General features: G+C 35.0%; 1 protein-coding gene across 4 annotated transcripts in view; it reads right to left on the reverse strand.

Annotated features, from left to right (window-relative positions):
• Positions 1-22,028, reverse strand: part of LOC131851558 (E3 ubiquitin-protein ligase znrf2) — a 169,158-nt gene that overhangs the window by 3,723 nt on the left and 143,407 nt on the right. For 2 of the 4 annotated variants that reach the window (XM_059202069.1, XM_059202070.1), the window contains exon 2: positions 1,994-2,089. In XM_059202069.1, the coding sequence (XP_059058052.1) occupies positions 1,994-2,089 (96 nt within the window). Of the gene's footprint in view, positions 1-1,993; positions 2,090-18,736; positions 18,968-22,028 lie in introns of all 4 variants that reach the window. The other 2 variants (XM_059202071.1, XM_059202072.1) reach the window with 2 other exon arrangements.

Below are 22,028 nucleotides of genomic sequence, written 5' to 3' on the forward strand. Positions count from 1 at the left end.
CGGTTATTAACATTACCAATCCCGTTAAAAATGCATTTTTCGTTATTAACAATCAATTAACCGCATTTTATGCTGGAGTCCAAAAAGAATTGACCACAAACAAAAGACTAATTAACTAGTCAGGGTAGACTTCTTAACCAAGTCGTTAAAAAGCATTTTTCGTTATTAACGGTTAATTAACCGCATTTTATACTCTCACTAGTTAGAGTCCAAAAATGTTTAACCACAAACAAAAGACAAATTAACTTTATAAATGAAGGCTCGACTAGAAACTCCAAAAACAAACCGTTCCCAATTCTAGGTATTATACCTGACTGGACATCTTAATGGACACGAATGAAAAGCATTATAAAATCCCAGACGATCAGGAGCGGATCTACCTAAGGGTTTTGGGGCTACAGTACAGGGCCCCGAGGATACAAAGGGCCCCCAGTCCCCACTGAAACGATATTTAGAATATAAAAAAATATCTAGAATGTTAGCCTATCAGGTTGGCAACCCTAAGATCAATCAATCCAAGCAAGTGCACGTCTATTGAAAGAAACTGGGAATTTCTGGTCGCTTGTTTTTGGTCGGTGTATTTTTTTTGTTGAGTAATATAATTAGGTAGGCCCCTAAGTAGATTTAACCCAGGGCCCCACAAATTCACGATCCGCCCCTGCAGAGGATGTTCATCATCCAGAACTTTCGCTCTTCTTTTATAGTGTAGTTTCTATTCCAATAGGAGTAGATGTATTCCTATATTGAAATAAGAACTACTAATATAAAGACAGATTATTACTCTTTTTTTGTCGCAGTCGGATAACTAACCGTTAATAACCGCATTTTATTTTTAAGACACATTTCATTTTTAAGATTTTGTGTGAATGCAAACTGTGCTTTTTCATTACCGACTCTACCCCTAATTTCATTGATTTATCATAAATTGGGGTAGTTTGGACAAAAAAATTAACAAAATCGATACGAAACAACAAAATAAAATCCCGCTTGATTGAGTCGAAGTACATGCCCATTTATATTGCTGTAAATCATTACATAGTATAAAACAGTCGCTATCGCTGTCTGTCCGTTCCTATGTATGCTTAAATCTTTAAAACTGCGCAACGGATTTTGAAGCGGTTTTTTTTAAAAGACAGAACGATTCTAGGGGAAGATATATACATACATATAATACATGTATACCCAGGCAAAGCCGGAGCGATGAGCTAGTAAACAAATAAGTTAGTATATTTCCTTGGGCAATAGAAAAAAAACCAACCAACGACGTGTGTGCCAACAAATGACGCCGCGGTACACAGCTAGAGTTATAGAAGTGAAGGTCACATGTGGTATGGTACGATACAAATACTGTTAACTAGTTATTGTAATAGTTTGTATCGATTTCTCATAATCACCATAGACTCATCGTGACCATTAAGTTATTTACATACATTTAGGTATGTAGGCAGACTGGCAACATTGTTAGCTGTCATTTGACAATTGTAGAGTTATAGCCTGAGGGCCTTGGTGGTCTGGTGGTTAAGCACAACACTACATCCTTGCGGGTACAATTCGAGCAATTAAGCAATAATTTTTTTTTATACTACGATGGTGGCAAACAAGCATACGGCCCATACGATGGTAAGGTTACCGTAGCATATGGACGCTAAAACACCGAAAGTGAAACCTTAATATACCCTTGAAAAACCCCATGCTGTCTCATGAGAAATATTCGGCAGGAAGTTTCCACAATTTAAGTGTACGGAGGAAGCTCTGAAACCGCACTGTCCAGATCACTTAGGTTCTAATAAACTAAGTCATATTTTTTATCGAGCTATTCTAATGCTGTTAGCTGTAGCTATTACTAAACCCGCGGAAGGACTTACGGAGCGGCTGAAGGCCATCTCCCGCCTTCAGTCTGAGGGCACTTGTAGGAGTTCTAACTTCGGCTTCGTTGTTGTAAAGAAAAAAATAATGTGTTCTGACTAAAAAGACGTGTATGTCTGAGACGTACCGTTGTATGAGAGGCGAGGCCTGGTGAGGCACATGACCAGGTGACACTCTATGTCGTCCGGCAACACGAACTTGCTGCACACCGGACATTTTATGCCTGCAACAAACAAATAAGATAATTATAAACAATTGCATATTTATCTTATAGTAGATTCTTGATAAATTGAATAATAAGTGAAATATATATAAAATTAGCTGTTCAGCCGTGTGGAATTTAACTTTATTTTTCGTTACTCCTTACATCAGCTATTTGCCAAAAAAGAAACGTCTGGAAAAAAAAATTTAACTTATAAAATACTAGAGATGCCTGCGACTTCATCCGCGTAAATTGTCGATACTTCCATATAACCTTTCATCTCCCGTTTCAACCCCTTACAACCCTTGTAAGGGGTTGAAAGGAAGATGAAAGGATTATTCGGATTAAAAAGTAGCCTGTCCTTTCTCAGGTTCTAGACTATATGTGTACCAAATTTCATTTAAATCGGTTCAGTAGTTTGGGCGTGAAAGCGAGACAGACAGAGTTACTTTCGCATTTATAATATTAGTAGGGAATAATATAAAAATGCGTATAAATGTATGAATGGATGCAAATGTAAGTAATGGCTGTCCAGTAGAAAGTGAGTGACATTGCTCTTCAATTTCAAAGTAATAATTTGTCTACCCTTTATATGTAAGCGCTTTTGTGAATATTTAAACAAAAACTAAAAAAATATAAAATTGCTGGATGCATGGAACACGTCGCTTTTCCTTTTTGTTACTGGCATAATAGACAACAATAAACTCTTGGCAAAAGGGGAAAGAAGTATATACTATTTAAAAATTTTAAACATGTTTGCTGGAGGAATATTGCAATGTTTAATTTGTTTTAATTGTAATAAATAAGATATTTAGAATGTTGTACACGGATTTTACTAATGACGGAATGTTCGAGAAGAAGAGCAAGATCTAAATATATATAACTCTATCTATCTATCTATCTATCTATCAACGCACAGCCCAAACCACTGGACGGTCGGGCTAAAATTTGGCATGCAGGTGAATGTTATGACGTAGGCATCCGCTAAGAAAATATTTTGATTAATTCTACCCCCAAAGTAAATAGGGGATGAAAGTTTGTATGACACTTTTCAATTTTAGACCGATCGGACTGAGACTTTGCTTGCTACTATGACTTAGAAAGGATTTTGATAAATTCCACCCCTAATGCGATAAAATAGAGGATGAAAGTTTGTATCAAACTTCTTAGATTTTCGACTGATTGAACTGAAATTAAGGATTGGAACTTTTTTTTTTTCTCCAAAGAAAGGATTTTGATATATTCCACCCCTAAGGGGATAAATTAACGCGAGCGAAGCCGCAGGCAAAAGCTATAATCCCAAACAATCAATAATTTAATAAGAATGTTACCAGCGTATAGTTTGACCCTTAAATTATAAATGCAAACAAGTGCCCGAACGTTCTGTAATTCAGTTTAGACTAATCACCTTCTAATAAATATAGTACACAAGTTACTTGTATCCAAAAAATTACAAATGAGAGGCGACGCTGCATGTCCTCGTTAGTCTCTTGTGTCCTCGACGTATGCCTGAACCATACATACATATTTATGGACACATACATACTTATCCACACAGTATATTCTACTTAATTACACATACACTTTAAACTATGTATGTAGTCTATTATATATGATATTGTATTAAATTAATTATATTATATGCACATTTGTCCGTGAACCACTTATTCGGGGTTCCACTGAAAATCAGCGTCGTGGCTTTTGTCATGACATAACGCTGAGATGGGCCTTGAAGACGTCCGCGCCGCGATATTCAGACAGCCCAAAAACCTCGAAATGAAACACCACATACGAGGAAAGAGTATAATGATATCAAAAAATGGTGTTACGAAATACTGAATAATAAAATTTTACAATCGTGTATATCAATCGATGAAAACGAAATAATATCGAGTTTCAGAAATCTAACAGCGCCATCTAGTATTCATTTCGGAACTAAATTACGTAAACAACATTTGCATTCTACAGATAATCATTGTGAGATATATAACTTATTTGCTACATTATTTTTATACTAAGAGTACTATTTAATTGTACAGATACTACATTTATAATTAATACATACTAGATATAGTGGCGCCCTCAACAGGCCTCTTACACCCATATGGTGTATAGGAAATGCATTTTACTTTACTATTATTATTTATTTATTTATTTTTTTTTTTGTATATAATGATTTCATCTCTAGTTTAATGAATTGTTTTTTATTTACGTTTATCTTATATAATAATTTATATGCTGCTGTCAGCGTCGTTATTGTTGTGTTGTTATGTGTGATGTAATAAATGTTATTCTATTCTATTCTATTCTATAAATACGAAACTGTCTTTCTGTTACCTTCACGACAAAACGCCTGAGCGTATTTTAATGAAAATCAAATATAGATGGTGTACTAGGAGGAATGCTCTGCCAGTTATCTAAACAATGCTGAGTCTTTGAGGCCTCGGTGGTTTAGTGGTTAAGCACACCGCTTTACTCCCGATGGTTGCAGGTGCGTATCCTCGCGCGGTGCAAACATTTGTACTCTTGAGTATAATTGTTTGTATCGGTCTGGATGTTTTCTTGTATGTTATGCACGTTTAATGAGTGCGTAGCGACTTCTATGTTGATTATCGCATGCCTCTTACTTGTTATACTGTAATTAATTATATAAAAAAAAAAACATCTATTAAAAAGAGCAACACACAAGTTTCTTGCTCATTCTTCTTGTGATGAATCTGCATTCCGAATGAGTGGTAGAATCAAAATATGACTATTCAAAAGTGCTTGTAATGAGTTTATTTGAATAAAGGTTATTTCTATTTCTATTTCTATTTCAGTTATCAGTTGTTTTATACTCATAACACAAGTTCTGCTCAGCTTGGGACTAGATGGCGCTGTGTGATATATTATTATTCATCTCCAAAAATGTACTAGCATATGCTAGTGATCACAACATTAATAATTATATTTGAATTACACAGCTAATTGTATTAAAAAAAAAGTGTATTTTTGTAACATTTTATATTTAATATAATATTTATATTCATATGCATGTAGTAAAAAACGGTTATTTCAATATTACAAACAGACACTCCAATTTTATTTATATGTATAAATATATAGATGTATAGATTAGTATGAATGAATCTATATAGTAAACATGTACAACATTTATTTGAAAATAATACGAGCTGAGTTTCTCGTCAGTTCTTCTCATCTCGAAATTATTCCGAACTGACGGTAGATTTGACATATCATAAGAGTCTGTAATAGACCTACACGAATTTCGGATATTTCGGTGTGATTACTTTGAATACCAGAGATACCAGTATTGTCAAAGGATTGTCCTTTGACATTACTGACTCTTTGAATCTTTTGACTTTGCTTTTGATAGCAGACAAAACCGCATGGCACAGCAAGTCACAAATATAATTATATATAGTAGATATTAAGCATAAGTATGTACGTTGCGCAGGTAACCAACATCGGTACGTGACACGACTCCTAACCTCAAGTTAATAGGATGGAAGCCTCGTGTACTCCATTTTTGGTCTCTATAAAATAATTATATAAATACTTTAGTATCTTTATAGCTGACAAAAACCAAGGCCTATTAATCTGACTATCGAATACATAATAATAATCACAGGACAATTATCACAGCGCCATCTAGACCCAATTTAGCTAGCAAAAGTTTATGTTATGGGTACTAAACAACTGATACAAATACATAGTTTTTTTTCGTAAATACATAAGTACATATTATACATAGAAAACACCCAGATCGACACAAACAATCATGAATACAAATTTTTGTGCCGTGCGAGGAATCGAACCCGGATCCATGGAAAGTAAGGCGATGTGCTAAACCAACTGCAACTGATGTGCAATTACAACGTACACTGAAAAATCGATTTGCATAGGGAAGCACTTAGAAACCAACACGATAAAATCTGTGTGAATTCGTCACCATATACTAACTGATCTGGCATCACATTCACCGTATCACCTTCCACTGGTGCTCCGCCAGCATATACCGTTAGCGCAGACAGGTACACTGTTCCATACTAATCCATTAAAAAAAAGGAATAATCTATTCTTCAAATTACTTTCGAGCACTTATACAAGTCGTAATTTTTAACACTACCTTACCATCCTTCTTCAGTTGCGAAGAAAAAGAAGAAAGAAGAAACTCAATTCGTAAATTTATTAAAAACTAGCTTTTGCCCGCGGCTTCGCTCGCGTTAATTTATCCCCTTAGGCGTGGAATTTATCAATATCCTTTCTTAGGGAATGCCTACGTCATAGTAGCTTTATGCATGCAAACTCTCAGCCCGATCGGTTTAAAATTGACAAAGTTTCATACAAACTTTCATTCTCTATTTTATCCCCTTGGGGGTAGAATGAATCAAAATCCTTTCTTAGCGGATGTCTACGTCCTAACATCTACCTGTATGCAAAATTTCAGCCCGATCCGTCCAGTGGTTTGGGCTGTGCGTTGATAGATCACTATTTGAGTTATATATATTTAGATTTAACCATGTTTTACCAATTTGCAAGATGTTCCATATAAATTACTCCATTGCTAAAACCCTTTTTGTACCCGTAATATCAGTGAGTGTCGCTGACAACTTTTTCTGCCCTAAATATAACAAATGACATGACCCAAGGGCTCGACAAACCTCTGTCATTTGAAATAACACTTAGTTATATTAGGTACTAGCTGAACTAGCGACCTCGTCCGCGTGGAATTTAGCTTAATATTAAAAAAAAAAAAGTTTTTTCTAAAATAAAAGTAGCCTAATAATACGGTACATACAACAAAAACACAATTTTTATCTGTCTGTTTGTTGGCTAAACCGCTGGCTAAATGGCTGGACCGATACAATTTCTGTCTGTCTGTTTGTTCGGCTAATCTCTGAAATGGCTGGACCAATTTTCACGGGACTTGTATTGGCAGGAGCTGATGTAATAAGAAGTAACTTAGGCTACTTTTATTTTAGAAAAATAAAGTTAAATTCCACGCAGACGAAGTCGCGGGAACAGCTAGTCTTATATATATAATATTATAAACGTGAAAGTTTGTTACTCTTTCATGCAACTATTGAACATATTTTAACGAATCTTTACAGTAATATAGCTTATGCATCAGAATAACACGTAGGTTACATTTTATATTGAAATTTAACGCGAGTGGAACCGCGTGCACATCTAGTACATAATAATGTAAAATATATAAAAACAACCGGCAAATACACACAATGTCCGCGAGCAATTACTCCAGCTGGGTATGGTTGTCAATAAATACGGAGCGCACCGACTGGGTAACAATCGATATGCGTACATGTCAGGGTTGCCAACAAAAAAAAACGTTTAAACTGGTTTGTACAGGAAAAAAATAAAGTAGAATAGAATAGAAAATCATCTATTTTATTTATTTAAAAAAAAATACTCCTCCTCACTTAGAAAACTGTGCCGTGATGTGTCTGCACTCCAAATCTTTTTAATTTACATAAATGACCTTCCCTTTATGGTAGAGAAAATTGCAGATATAGTGCTGTTTGCGGATGATACTTCGTTAGTGTTTAAAATTGGACGTCAAACTAATCAATTAGACGATGTAAATTGTGCTATGTCTGCTATATTAAATTGGTTTACATGTAATAACCTATTATTAAATTCCAGCAAAACAAAGTGTATAAAATTTACACTTCCTAATGTAAGACCAATAAATACACAGTTATTGTTTAATGATGAAATAGTAAATTTTGTTAATGATACAGTTTTTTTAGGTATAACAGTGGACTCGAAATTACAATGGGGGCCCCATATTTCAAAATTGGCCAATAGACTCAGTTCAGCTGCATATGCAATTAGAAGAATTAGGCAATTAACAGACGTGGCGACGGCTAAACTTGTATACTTTAGTTATTTCCATAGCATTATGTCATATGGTATACTACTGTGGGGTAAAGCAGCCGATATAAATACTATATTTATTTTACAAAAGAGAGCCATACGTTCTATTTATGGTATGGGTTCAAGAGAGTCATTACGTCAGTGTTTTAAAGATTCAAATATCCTCACCGTTACTTCACAATACATTTATGAGAATATCATGTATACACGGAAGAATTTAGACAGTTTTAGAAAACTTAAAGACTGTACAAATAGAAACTTACGCAATAAAAATAAGCTAATTTTACCTAAATGCCGCCTGCACAAAGTCAGTAATTCATTCTATGGTAATTGCGTAAGATTTTATAATAAACTGCCAGAATCTGCACTAAATCTGACAGAGAGGCAATTCAAATCTTATATTAAACAATTTTTGTGTAAGAAAGCCTATTACAGGATAGACGAATTCATAGACGACAACATATCAAGTAAATAACTAGTTTATTAGCATACAACGTTATAATTTAATTTTCTCATTGCTTTCTTGATTTAAGTGATTGATTTTAGAAATATGAAAGCGTAGCGGTTTTTGTATTGATTGCCGCATGCATTCTTATGTAAAATGTGAATACTATAACTATCAGATAACAATTGTAAGTAGCTTTGACGTAGTCTAGTGTTTTGAGTAGTCATGCTCACTAAAATGTCCAGACTTGTGGCGGCGTGGTGGGCCGGGTCATTGGGCTCCCTAAAATATGGTCGAGCGCAGTGATGGCTGGCTCATCCGTCATATAACGGGTGCTGCTTGTAGGGACTGGTCTGCTCTAATCACTATGACTGATTTCCTCTTATTAATTGTTTAACCAGTTGGTTATATATTCAATATTATTTCTATTTGAGTATTTAATAGAATTAGTGCTAATTGGTGGTTTGTATTCACACACTTAAACTTAAAAATGTAAAGTAATAATAAACTATTTAAAAGAGCAACACGCAAGTTTCTTGCTCGTTCTTCTTGTGATGAGACAGCTTTCCGAACGAGCGGTAGATTAAAAAATGTAATGACTATTCAAAAGTGCTTCAATGTAAGTTTATTTGAATAAATGATTTTCTATTCTATTCTATTCTAATGCAGGGCAATGCAAGGTGTCAGCCTACTAGTGTCACCAGAACTTTATGTTTATTTTATGTTTCAGTGTGTAGTTATGTTTGATATTTATTTATATATATATGATAGTATGTCGTAAATGTTTACTCTGTGTTATCCGCCTAGGTCTATGTATGTATGTGTATTATTATATTTATTATATATGAAGGTATCCACAGAATACCAGCGTCGTGGCACCCCGTCACGACATATGCTGAGCGGAGACTTATTTGGTACTGTAAAATTAATATAAACCGATAAAATATAAATTAAAATTTAAAAATTATTTTCAGTATGCTATGTACCAAATAAAGAATTTTCTCTCTTTTCTTTATTCAAATAAACTTCATTTAAGCACTTTTGAATAGTCATAACATTTTTTTTTATCTACCGCTCATTCGGAAAATTGTCTCATCACAAGATGAACGAGCAAGAGTAGAATTACTCTGTCTATTAAAAATCATCTTCAAAATCCGTTGCGTAGTTTTAAAGATTTAAGCATACATAGGGACGGACAGACAGTGACAGCGACTTTGTTTTAAACTATGTAATGATGGCAACCCTAGTACATGTTGACTAACGCCATTGTTCGGTCCGGCGACGGTGTGTGGTTACTTTTATGGCTCACTGTTTCTACGTGAACTAATATGTACCTAATATCTAGACACGCGGGAGCGTGTCAAAGCCAAGTTCAAGTAAAAGAACTGGCGAGCACCATTGTGTGTTTCCGTTACACGAACCATTTGGAGTCACTTTTGACCCCCTCATAACTCAAAAACTCTTTCACATAAACCTGTCAAATTTGGTTCATATATTGATAAATATGTGTTCTAAATTTTATAAACATATCTGAAACGGTTATTTAGATAATAACGTCCAAAAATCGACATTTTTATCACTGACTCAACTATAGATCAAAATTATAACCCAGTTCCAGATGACCTAGGAAGTTCAAATTTGGCATGCAGATAGGTAATTAGGTGAATGCAAAGGAAAAAATGTATTTAAAATGTAAAATTGTAGCCTAAGATCTGACTTAGCTAGTTTTTATATACGAATTATACTATAGTCTTCGCAAGTTCTAAACCTGTCACTTGTCGGTTCCTATTTTATTATTAGTAGTAACTAGCCATCCAAAGTAATACTTGGTATATGAGAACTAGCCAAGTCAGACCTTAGGCTATAATATATTATCCTGAGTTATAAGAAGAAATGACATTTTATATTGTTATAAATACATTTCAGGACAGACCATTGAACTTGGCACCCATTTAGATCTCACTTCTTTTGTCGTTGAAGTCAACAATCAAGGCATACATCATAATATTGAACTTGGCTATCATTTCACATTTATGTTTTGATGGGATTAAGTGGTTAACTTTACCTTTTCATTATTTTGAGTCTAATGAACTAGCACTGGTTTGTATTTACAACAATTCAACGAGCAACACGCAAGTTCCTAGCTCGTTCTTCTTGTGACAAGACTTTAAAGAGATTAAATTTAAGTTTATTTTGAATAAATGATTGATCTATTCTAACTATTTCTTCTTCTTTATATTAATATGTCTCACACAATAATTTAGCAGTGATCGGAGTCACAAATGTACTACTGAAATTTAATGTAACAATATCAAATTCAAAAACAATTTTAGAAATAACCTTTATTCAAATAAAGTTAATATAAGCACTTTTGAACAAACACTCGGAAACGCAGACTCATCTTCTACTACTGTTGATATTATTATATAAAAATCTAATCTTTCTCTTATATCATTAGCTTATAATATAAAGCAAGTAGTCTAAACCCGTAGTTTTAAAGACTCATCATCATCATCATCGCAGCCCGGAAGACGTCCACTGCTGGACATAGGCCTCCTCCATCATCATGCATCCAATGCCTTCCAGCGATCTTGACCTTTAAAGGCTATAATTGAGTAATAAAACCTTTTTGACAATTCGTATATCTTGATAATGTTTTTCGTATTAAAATTATTGTTGCAGTATAAAGGAATAAGAAGAAACATGTTTATACAAATTGTTATAACAAATTAGATATTGAACGCTTTATGATTAAGGGACACAAATATGGTATAGGCACAACTAGGACCTTAATAAATACATAAAAATATACACTATACGTCTAAAATCCCCACAACCAGCTTCTGATTAAATTTAATAACGTAATAGCACTCCAATCATAACAAAGAATAATAAAATGTTTTATGTACTGTATAAAGGCAATACAATTCGACTCCATCCAATAGTTACAGCTAGTGTATTGCGTAAGAAATTATTTTAATGGAACATTGTAATACGCGAGCATTCCAAAAGAAGCTCCAAGAAATTTCGTGACTAATAAAATGTTTAACTAAAAGGCATATAACGGAATAAGGTCGCATTTTATAAAAAGGTTATATCAATAAATTATCTCGAGATTAATATTACCGAAGTGGAAGACGTCACAACGGCTGATAACAACTTTATAGCTACATCTGACGTCAAACTCCAGAGGAACAATATTTTGGGGAGGATAAGTGCCGCAAAAAATTATATTGACCTAATGACTAAATCAGACAGTATTCTGAGTATAATATCAACTGAGAAGATAAACAAGATGTGATTTTCGAAACAACCAGCAATTCGTAATATTCGTCGAAGAAATGGATCATGATAACATAAGCTCTTTGTTTATTAAATAATTTATTTTAAATAAAAGACGTAATGTATAGCATATTCCTTATATTTCTGCATTTGCAATCGTTTATACCGTCAACAACGTTTAAAATAGACTGTAATACTGCCTGTCAAAGTTGCAACGAGAGGACGGACCCCGCAGAAATATTGGAAGTTTTATGCTCAATGTGCAATGAATGTGAGCGAATGAGACAGGAAAAGCAGATCCAAGATAGTCAGAAGCACGTCCAGACGGAATTCCAAGGTGAGATCCATATATATATTTATATCGATACCAGCTCTTGCCTACGGCATTGCATGTGTGAAAGTGGAAAACAAAAATCTAAGATCTATATTTAAGATTTTAGCTTTGTAGACGTAATAGTTTTTGCGAATTATTAATCAATCAAGACGAAGTTTTCTCTAGGGCTAGAACCTAACAAAAAGTATGGTTTCCTAAGAGTCTTGAAACACCAGAAGTGTCATGTGCCACTTCTGGTGTTTCAAGAGTGTGTTTTTTGATTATAATTAATTAAAATGCCTTTCAAACAGACTGTCAGAGATGGATTACATTGTTATGCTGAGCTTTTAAAATCAGCTGTTTAGCTAGGTAGTAAAAACTGTATACCTTTTTTCGCACTTTTACCCTATTTGTGCTATTATGCTTGAAGAGCCTTGGAACAAGTCAGAACGCTTGCAGAAGCGTAGAAGCTGCCTGGTATCTTTGTAGGCTCCTCGGAACCACAAAACTGTACCGAGGCCACCTCTCCGCAGTTCAGTTTTAGAATATCGGAATTTCTTTTATTAATTCTATTATTAATTTAAGCTTCTTGCGCTCTTTGTTCAACAGACTCTTTAATAGCTATCGTTAGCTAAATGATTTTTGGGTACCTATAATTGTTTTCACGAGATTAATATTCCCGTTTAAAGAATTTAATTACACCAATGGAACATAAAATAACAAGTACGAATATAAAATACCAATTAGGCAGCCAGAATTCTGACTTTATCTTGTTAATTAACGCGTAATCGTCCCGTCAGACGCAGAGTAATTGAATTAAGCGACGATGACAAGCAATGTCAGCCAGCAAATGTGAATTCAAAAGCCGTATTAAGAAAACCAGTTGTTTTAATTACTTTAAGACTTTGAATGTTGCCTATTTCGCCCCGGCGAGGTTAGTAGTTGCGGAGAATTGCCAGGAAAACACAAATTGTCGTAAGGTTTATTATGACTTATTTTAGTTATTAAAGACCCGGAACTGTGTTACTTCACAATGTTAATTCCGGGTTTATTAATAGATTGTCTATTATGACATGTACGACCACTTACTATAATAGTAAAATTCTACAAATACTTAGATCTTACTTTATATTTAATGACAGTATAATGTTTATTAAAGACTGGACACGCGTGGAATTTAACTACATTTTTTCTAAAATAAAAGTAGCCTAAGTTACTATTTATTACATCAGCTACCCGCCATTAAAAGTCTCGTCGAAATCGGTCCAGCCATTTCAGAGATTACTCATAACTATAATTTCTATTTTATTTATTTATAATAATTTAATGTCCAGTGAAAAGAACATCTTCGGACTCTTCGAAAGCACTTTTCAAACCAAAATTAATGTTAAAAATGTAATTTTGAACTATTATATTTACATTTGCTCAAATGAGCAACAGGCAAGAAGATTCTTGCTCATCCTTCTGCTACTGAAGTTGCTATACGAATGAATCTATCTTTCTATTTAATTCTTAAGCCATATTTATTCTCTTTTGGTGATATTTTTAATTTCTTTATTTATTAAAATTTTAATGCACATAAAGTTAAAGTATATATGGCAGACTTAACACCATGCGGCATGGTGGCATCAACCAGTCAACCATGGGTGGTTTTATCAACGGCGTAGAGCTAATTTGTTCAGAATTTATAATATTCCTGTAGATTACTACATATACCTTTCTCCCTTCATGTAATGTAGAATATTACATAGATCAAATAAATCAAATTGAAATAACTTTATTCGTGTGGGTCTATTGCAGATTCTTTTCATATGTCAAATCTACTACTGATCTCGAATAGTTAATAATATCTGGAAATTTTTCGTGGAGTCCCGCGATACAGGTTAACTTAGTGCGGAGTACAATATAATCTGTAATAATTGTATGTGTTAGGGTTCACATCGATATTGTAGAAAATTTTTTTAAAATAAGAATCATTATTACTCGGTATCGTTAAATTAGTTGCGTATAACCCGCACGCATATCTGTGTGAGAGGAGGGAATAGAATAGAATAGAAAATCATTTATTCAAATAAACTTACACTGAAGCACTTTTGAATAGTCATTAAATTTTTTTTTAATCTACCGCTCGTTCGGAAAGCTGTCTCATCACAAGAAGAACGAGCAAGAAACTTGCGTGTTGCTCTTTTAAATAATTTTATTATCACTTTACATTTTTAAGTTTAAGTGTGTGAATACAAACCACCAATTAGCACTAATTCAATTAAATACTCAAAAAGAAAAAATATTGAATACATAACCAACTGGTTAAACAATTAATAAGAGGAAATCAGTCATAGTGATTAGAGCAGACCAGTCCCTACAAGCAGCACCCGTTCACGAGTATGACGGGAGTTTTTATAAGCTGGCATTCGGTCGACTAGCATGGAACTTGCCGGTTGTATTTTAGATACTAAAGTGAATTGTATTAGAGACGGGTGTATCCCGGATTTAGTTGGGCCTGGGGGGAAGCTACAAGTAGTGAAGGTGAGTGTTAATGCATTCTATGACATATTGTAATTTAAATAATGTAAATTAAATATTGTAATGGGTGAAAACTGTGATTGGTACAGTTTATGCTGTAAATAATATAAATGACGTAGTGGAGTAACTTGAAACAGTCATGCTGCTATAAAGTTCAAACTTGTGGCGGCGTGGTGGGCCGGGTCGATGTGCTCCCTCTAATATGGCTGAGTGCAATGATGGCTGGCTCATCCGTCATACTCGTCAACGGGTGCTGCTTGTGGGGACTGGTCTGTTCAAGTTGCGAACACTGATTAGATTTTTTTATTTTTTTATATAGCATTCAAATTTGGGAGAATAGAGTGACCACCAGGGTCACACTATTCTCCTAAATTTGAATTTAAATGAAATAGTATTATTGTAAATACGTACAACATTAAAAAAAAATACGAGCTGAGTTTCTTGTCAGTTCTTCTCATCTCGAAATCATTCCGAACTGACGGTAGATTTGACATATCATAAGAGTCTGTAATAGACCTACATGAATAAAGATATTTTGAATTTGAATTTGAATATAAGGGCCTTGTAAACCTACACCCGTGTCACAAGTCACGGGCACTACTTGGGGTTACTATCTCTTCTGGTAGCCGGCATCAAAGCCTAAGTCGTCATCAGTCGTACGGACATGTCTCATAATAAATATAACTATTTACAGATATCAAGCACCCATTTGGATGTCCAGCGCCGTCACTATGCGACACCGACTACGAAGAAGAACTTCAAGTTGTACGTGCACCGACGCCAACACCGAGCACAACAACACTGAGCACAACAACAATGAGCACAACAACAATGAGCACAACAACACTGAGCACTACAACCATTTTGAAATCGTACAAGAAACGATTTAGACCACACGGTGGTTGTTGCATGCCTATGTGTCCCATGCCTATGTGCCCTTACCAGGGGTCCATGTTACCAGTGCAGAGCACAACTCCACAAATACCAGTGACTACGCAAACAATTAGGACCTCTAAAACAAATATCATTAAGTTATACATTGGTATACCAAAGAACATGATACTGAATGGGCAATGAAGGTTGTTTAAGAGACGAAGAAACCTACTATTACTAGTTTTTAATCTATACATATAAATAAAATTGGAGTGTCTGTTTGTAATATTGAAATAACCGTTTTTTACTACATGCATGTTAATATAAATAGGGTACATACACTAAAATAACATATTTTACCATTTTTTTCTGTCTGTCTGTTTGTTCCGGCTAATCTCTGAAATGGCTGGACTGATTTTAACGGGACTTTTTTTGGCAGGTAGCTGATGTAATATATATAATAACTAGCTGTCCCAGCAAACGTTGTTTTGCCTTAATATAAAAAAAAAATTTAGGGGAGGACTACCCCTAACATTTAGGGGGATGAAAAATAGATGTTGGCCGATTCTCAGACCTACTCAATACGCTCACAAAATTTCATGAGAATCGGTCAAGCCGTTTCGGAGGAGTATGGGAACGAAAACTGTGACACGAGAATTTTATATATAAGATAAGGAGTAACTTAGGCTACTTTTATTTTAGAAAAAATATTTAGAAAAATAAAGTTAATTTCCACGCGGATGAAGTTGCGGGAACAACTAGTTTTGTTATAAAAAGGAGACATAGTCGCAGGTAAGAGTTAGTGCTGTGTAAAGTTAATTAAAATGTGATAAATTAACTGCATTTTACAGTATCACATGTATTGTATGATGTATTTATATACATAAGGACAATATATGTTATTATACCAATACACAATAATAATATATGTACAATATATGCTGTTAACGATATTAACAATGTTATTATATTTATTATAGTTTAAAATAACTCGTTCTAATTAATTTATAATATTGCCAGTATTGAAAAGGAAATATTTAAACGCAAATATTCATTTACCGTGTTCGACCACGTTATGAAATAAAATAATAATAATAACTTCAATACTATTATACTAATAGTATAATAGTATTGAAGTTATTATTATACTATTATTGTTATACAATTATTGACGGCCTCGGTGGTCTAGCGGTCTAGCACACCGCATTACGTCCGATGGTCGCGGGTTCGATTCCTCGCACGGCACAAACATTTGTATTGATGAGTATGATTGTTTGTATCGGTCTGGGTGTTTTCTATGTATAATATGTATGTATTTACGAAAAAAAAAAATATTTATATGTATTTGTACCAGTTGTCTAGTACCCATAACACAAGCTTTAGTTAGCTTAACTTGGGTCTAGATGGCACTGTGTGAATTGTCCTGAGATTATTATTATTATTATTATTATTATTATTATTATTATTATTATTATATAACTAATTTATTAAGCCATTTCGGAGATATAATAAATGCACTAACCAGGGCTATTTTTATTAAACTATGGCATACAACCTCCAGCTTAGGGGGGGGAAGGGGAATGCTAGTAATGTGGATAAATAGCCCCATTTCTAGCAATGTACCATGTCAGGTTGACCTCCAGTTCCTGGAGAACGTGATAAATTTATGGAACATTTACCACGATGGGCTAACTGACCTGACCTCATGCTCATCTTCTCATCCTCCACTGGTGCCCCGCCAGCGTAAACCGTTAGCGCAGGCGGGTGCACCATTCCATTACCATCCATGAGAAAAACATCCGGCTCACCTGATGGTAAGTGGCAGTCGACGCCGATATACATGAACAGGTCTACCAGAGATAAGACGTCTTGCTCTATTTTCCCTAATTTGAATTTAAAAATGAATCTGTATATTTATAATCATGTACAAGCTCATTTCAAAAGAACAAGAGATGAGTTTCTTGTCAGTTCTTCTCATCTCGAAACCATTCCGAACTGACGGTAGATTTGACATATCATAAGAGTCTGTAATAGACCTACATGAATAAAGATATTTTGATTTTATTTTAATTTTATTCGATATTATTAGCATTGACCGATGGCCCCAGCGGTGTTGCGGTTTAGCACACCGATTCACTTCCGATAGTCGCGGATTCGATTCCACGTTTGGTGCAAACATTTGTATCCATAAGTATGATTGTTTGTATCACTCTGCGTGTTTTATATGCATATTATGTATTTATAAAAAAAATCTTAGTATTAATATCAGTTGTCTAGTACCCATAACACAAGCTCTGCTTACCGTGGGACTAGATGTCGCTATGTCAATTGTTCAGTGTTATTTATTTATTTAATTACATTCCCTATATTACACGTTGAAATTGATAAAAAAATGACAACTATATAAAATGTTACTTCACCTTTAACATAACCTTTAACCAACGTTCAAATACTTGACGAACAGACACATAAAGGAATTATTTTCCACCCTTATACAGGCTGTTCAAGTACTCAAACGACTCGAGTACTTATTGCCGAGTGAAATTCACAGGTTACTTTCATGAAGAGTTTTGGAGGCGATTGAATATAATTACTTAAATCTTAGCATTTTGATTTTAGATAATCAAATTCATTTAAATTTTTATATTAGACTAGCTGTACACGCGACTCAGTCCGCGGGAATTTAACTTTATTTTTCTAAAATAAAAGTAGCTTAAGTTACTCCTTATTACATCAGCTATCTGCCAATAAAAGTCCCGTGAAAATCGGTCCAGCCATTTCAGAAATTAGCCAGACCAAACACACAGACAGACAGACAGACAAAAATTGTAAAAAATGTTATTTTGATGTATGTACCATATTTATATTCATATGCTAACAAGTAGGTTATATTATTTCGATTTAAACACAAAACTACTGAAACAATTTTAACGAAATTTTTACACAATAGTAAAGAGAAATATTAAAGAGAAGAGAAAGATCAAAAAAAAGAGAAGATTAACTTTTCAAACGAACATCTGAATAGCAAATCTCCTTTTTTGAAGTCGTTTGAAATAGAAATAGAAATAATCTTTATTCAAATAAACTCATTACAAGCACTTTTGAATAGTCATATTTTGATTCTACCGCTCATTCGGAACGCAGACTCATCACAAGAAGAATGAGCAAGAAACTTGTGTGTTGCTCTTCTCCGTTCAAAAACGTTTCCAGAACGTTTCAGTTTTCATGATGACGGAAGAAAGCTAGTGTGTAGCCACAGAGCTGTCACGTAATTTTCTTTATTGCAAGCATTAAACAAAATAAATGTTTGTCTATTAAAAAAACTAGTTACCATAGAGTATACGCCTGGGCGGTCTCCTCAGCTGAGCACCATACGCCGCCGCGTCCTGCTCCGCATCAGGCACACACGTTCCTATTATAATACCCATGATTCACCATACCATCTACACTTCACCAAATCACTGTCACCTCATAGTCCAGCGGCCAAGCGCACAAAAGTCCAACGCATTTATTAAATACAATTTTTAGTAGACGCGCAACCGTCTCGAACCTACGAATATGACTGTTGAACGTGACAAGCTACCACCACGTAACTCGCGTGTGGCACGCGATTTATGACGTCACAACTGGCCAGGCGTGCGTCACTTCCTATAGGGCTGCCATAAGGGCTAATGACTGGTGTATTGACGATTTAGAATGGCTGCCAAGTGATTACTGGTTTGAGATAGTTCTCATACGTATTCCTAATATATTACACTAGCTGACGCGCGCAACTTCGTCTGCGTTTCATTTCACCATCTATTGCAATGTTTTTCATTGCAGCTCCGCTCCTATTGGTCGTTGCTTAATGTTATATAGCTTAAAGCGTTCCTCGATACATGGACTATCCAACACAAACAGAATTTTTCAATTCGAGTCAGTTCCTGAGATTAGCGCGTTCAAATAAACAAACAAACTCTTCAGCTTTATAATATGAGTATAGATAATATTACTAATAAGTTTATTGTGCAAAAAATGTATTTAACTAAGTTTTTATATGGGCATCTTTATACTGCAAGTACTGCGTAATCTTTTTATACATAAAATTCTCGTGTCACAGTTTTCGTTCCCATACTCCTCCGAAACGGTTTGACCGATTCTCATGAAATTTTGTGAGCGTATTGAGTAGGTCTGAAAATCGGCCAACATCTATTTTTCATCCCCTTAAATGTTAGGGGTAGTCCACCCCTAATTTTTTTATTTATTTTAAGGCAAAATAACGTTTGCCGGGACATCTACACTTCTTCTAAATTAGATAAAAGAAAAGATAAGAAAAGATACATAATAATAATAACTATGGACAATTCACAGCGACATTTACTTCCAAGCTAAGTCGATCTTTTGTTACAAGTACTGGACAACTGATATCAATACATAAATACACTCTTTTGTAAATACATAAATAACATACATAGAAAACACCCAGACCGATACAAACAATCATACCCATGAATACAAATTTTGTACCGTGAGATGAATCGAACCCGCGACCATTCGACGAAGGCCGTGTTCTCAACCGCTAGACAACCGAGGCTGCTTGGGGGGAAGGGGATGGTTAGTAATGTGGACTCATGACTCCATTACTAACAATGTACCATGTCAGGTTGACCTCCACGCGGTTCCCCCTGGAAACCGTCGTGATAAATTTCTGCTAAATATGTCACGATGGGCTAACTGACCTAACCTCATGTTCATCTTATCATCCTCCACTGGTGCCCCGCCAGCGTAAACCGTATAACACAAGCTTTGCTTACTGTGGGACTAGATGGCGCTGTGTTAATTGTCCAGGGTTATTTATTATTATTATATATTCTAGACGTGGTCGAGTGGGATGAGTAGTCATGCTCACTAAAATGTCCAGACATGTGGCGGCGTGGTAGGCCGGGTCATTGGGCTCCCTAAAATATGGTCGAGCGCAGTGATGGCTGGCTCATCCTTCATACTCGTGAACGAGTGCTACTTGTAGGCACTGGTCTGCTCTTATCACTACGACTGATTTAATCTTATTGTATATTTATATTTGACCCTAATAAATTAGTGCTGGTTGGTAGTTTGTATTCACACGTTTCGACTTGTAAATATAAACTTACAAGGATTATTTAAAAGAGCAACACACAAGTTTCTTGCTCGTTCTTCTTGTGATGAGACAGCTGAATGAGTGTTAGATAAAAAAAATGTTATGACAATTCAAAAGTGTTTAAATTAAGTTTATTTGAATAAATAAATGATGCGAGCAGCGCAGGACCGATCGTCGTGGAGATCTTTGGGGGAGGCCTATGTCCAGCAGTGGACGTCTTCCGGGCTGCGATGATGATGATGAATAAATGATTTTCTATTCTATTCTATTCTGAGGTTAGCCTTTAGCGAATCAGAAATAGATACAAGTGTGTAAGTAACATTTCAGAGGGTTGAACATCCACTCGTATTTATAATTTGTTTACTGTTTTTTACCAACTGCCCGTAGGTGTGGGAGGATGTTGTCCGTGTGTTGACTACGTAACGTAACGTTCGTACCTATTTACGAACGATAGTACATACATTATGTTGGTTTAACTGTCTAATTTTTTTTTTTTATAACTCAGGGGACAGACGAGCATGCGGCTCACTTGATGGTAAGTGATTACCGCCGCCCATGAGCACCCGCAACACCAGGGGAATTGCAAGTACGTTGTCGGCCTTTTAAAAAGGAATAAGCTCTTTTCTTGAAGGTTTCAATATCGTATCGGTTCGGAAATACCATCGCTGGAAGGTGATTCCACAATGTGGTTGTGCGAGGCAAAAAGTTTCTAGAAAACCTCACTGTGGAGGACCGCCATTTATCCAGATGATCAGGATGGTATTTCAGTTTCTGGCGGGTGGTACGGTGGTGAAACTCAGCAGCTGGTATTAATCCGAACAATTCCTCAGAACACTGTTGTTGCTAACTAACAGTGATCTTTATCATTACATAGTTTATACATATAAATAAAATTGGAGTGTCTGTTTGTAATATTGAAATAACCGTATTTTACTACATGCATACGAATATAAACACGGTACATACACCAAAATATCATTTTTTACAATTTTGGTCTGTCTGTCTGTCTGTTTGTTCCGGCTAATCTCTGAAGTGGTTGGACTGATTTTGACGGGACTTTTTTTGGCAGGTAGCTGATGTAATAAAGAGATAACTTAGGCTACTTTTATTTTAGACAAAAAAAGTTAAATTCCACGCGGACGAAGTCGCGGGAACAGCCAGTATAAAATAAAGTCGCTGTCGCTGTCTGTACGTATGTAGGCTTAAATCTTTAAAACCACGCACTGGCTTTTGAAGCGGTTTTTTTAATAGATAGAGTGATTCAAGAGGAAGGTTTATTTATAATACATGTACACCCGTGCTAGGGCGAGTAGCTAGTTTATAGATAGATAGATAGATAGAATATACTTTATTTGCAACGTACAGTAAAGAAGAAGCACAAACAATATAACAAAGGACACAGTTTATATTAGTAAGGATTAAGATAATAAGATTAAATGGATGATTAAACTGTTCTATTAATCGGGCAAAATTTCTAATTTATCACGTTTACGTGTGAGTGTCTCAA

The sequence above is a fragment of the Achroia grisella genome, unplaced genomic scaffold (genome assembly GCF_030625045.1).
Source record: "Achroia grisella isolate CSIRO2021 unplaced genomic scaffold, CSIRO_AGI_Agris_v1 utg784, whole genome shotgun sequence".
Classification (NCBI taxonomy): domain Eukaryota; kingdom Metazoa; phylum Arthropoda; class Insecta; order Lepidoptera; family Pyralidae; genus Achroia; species Achroia grisella.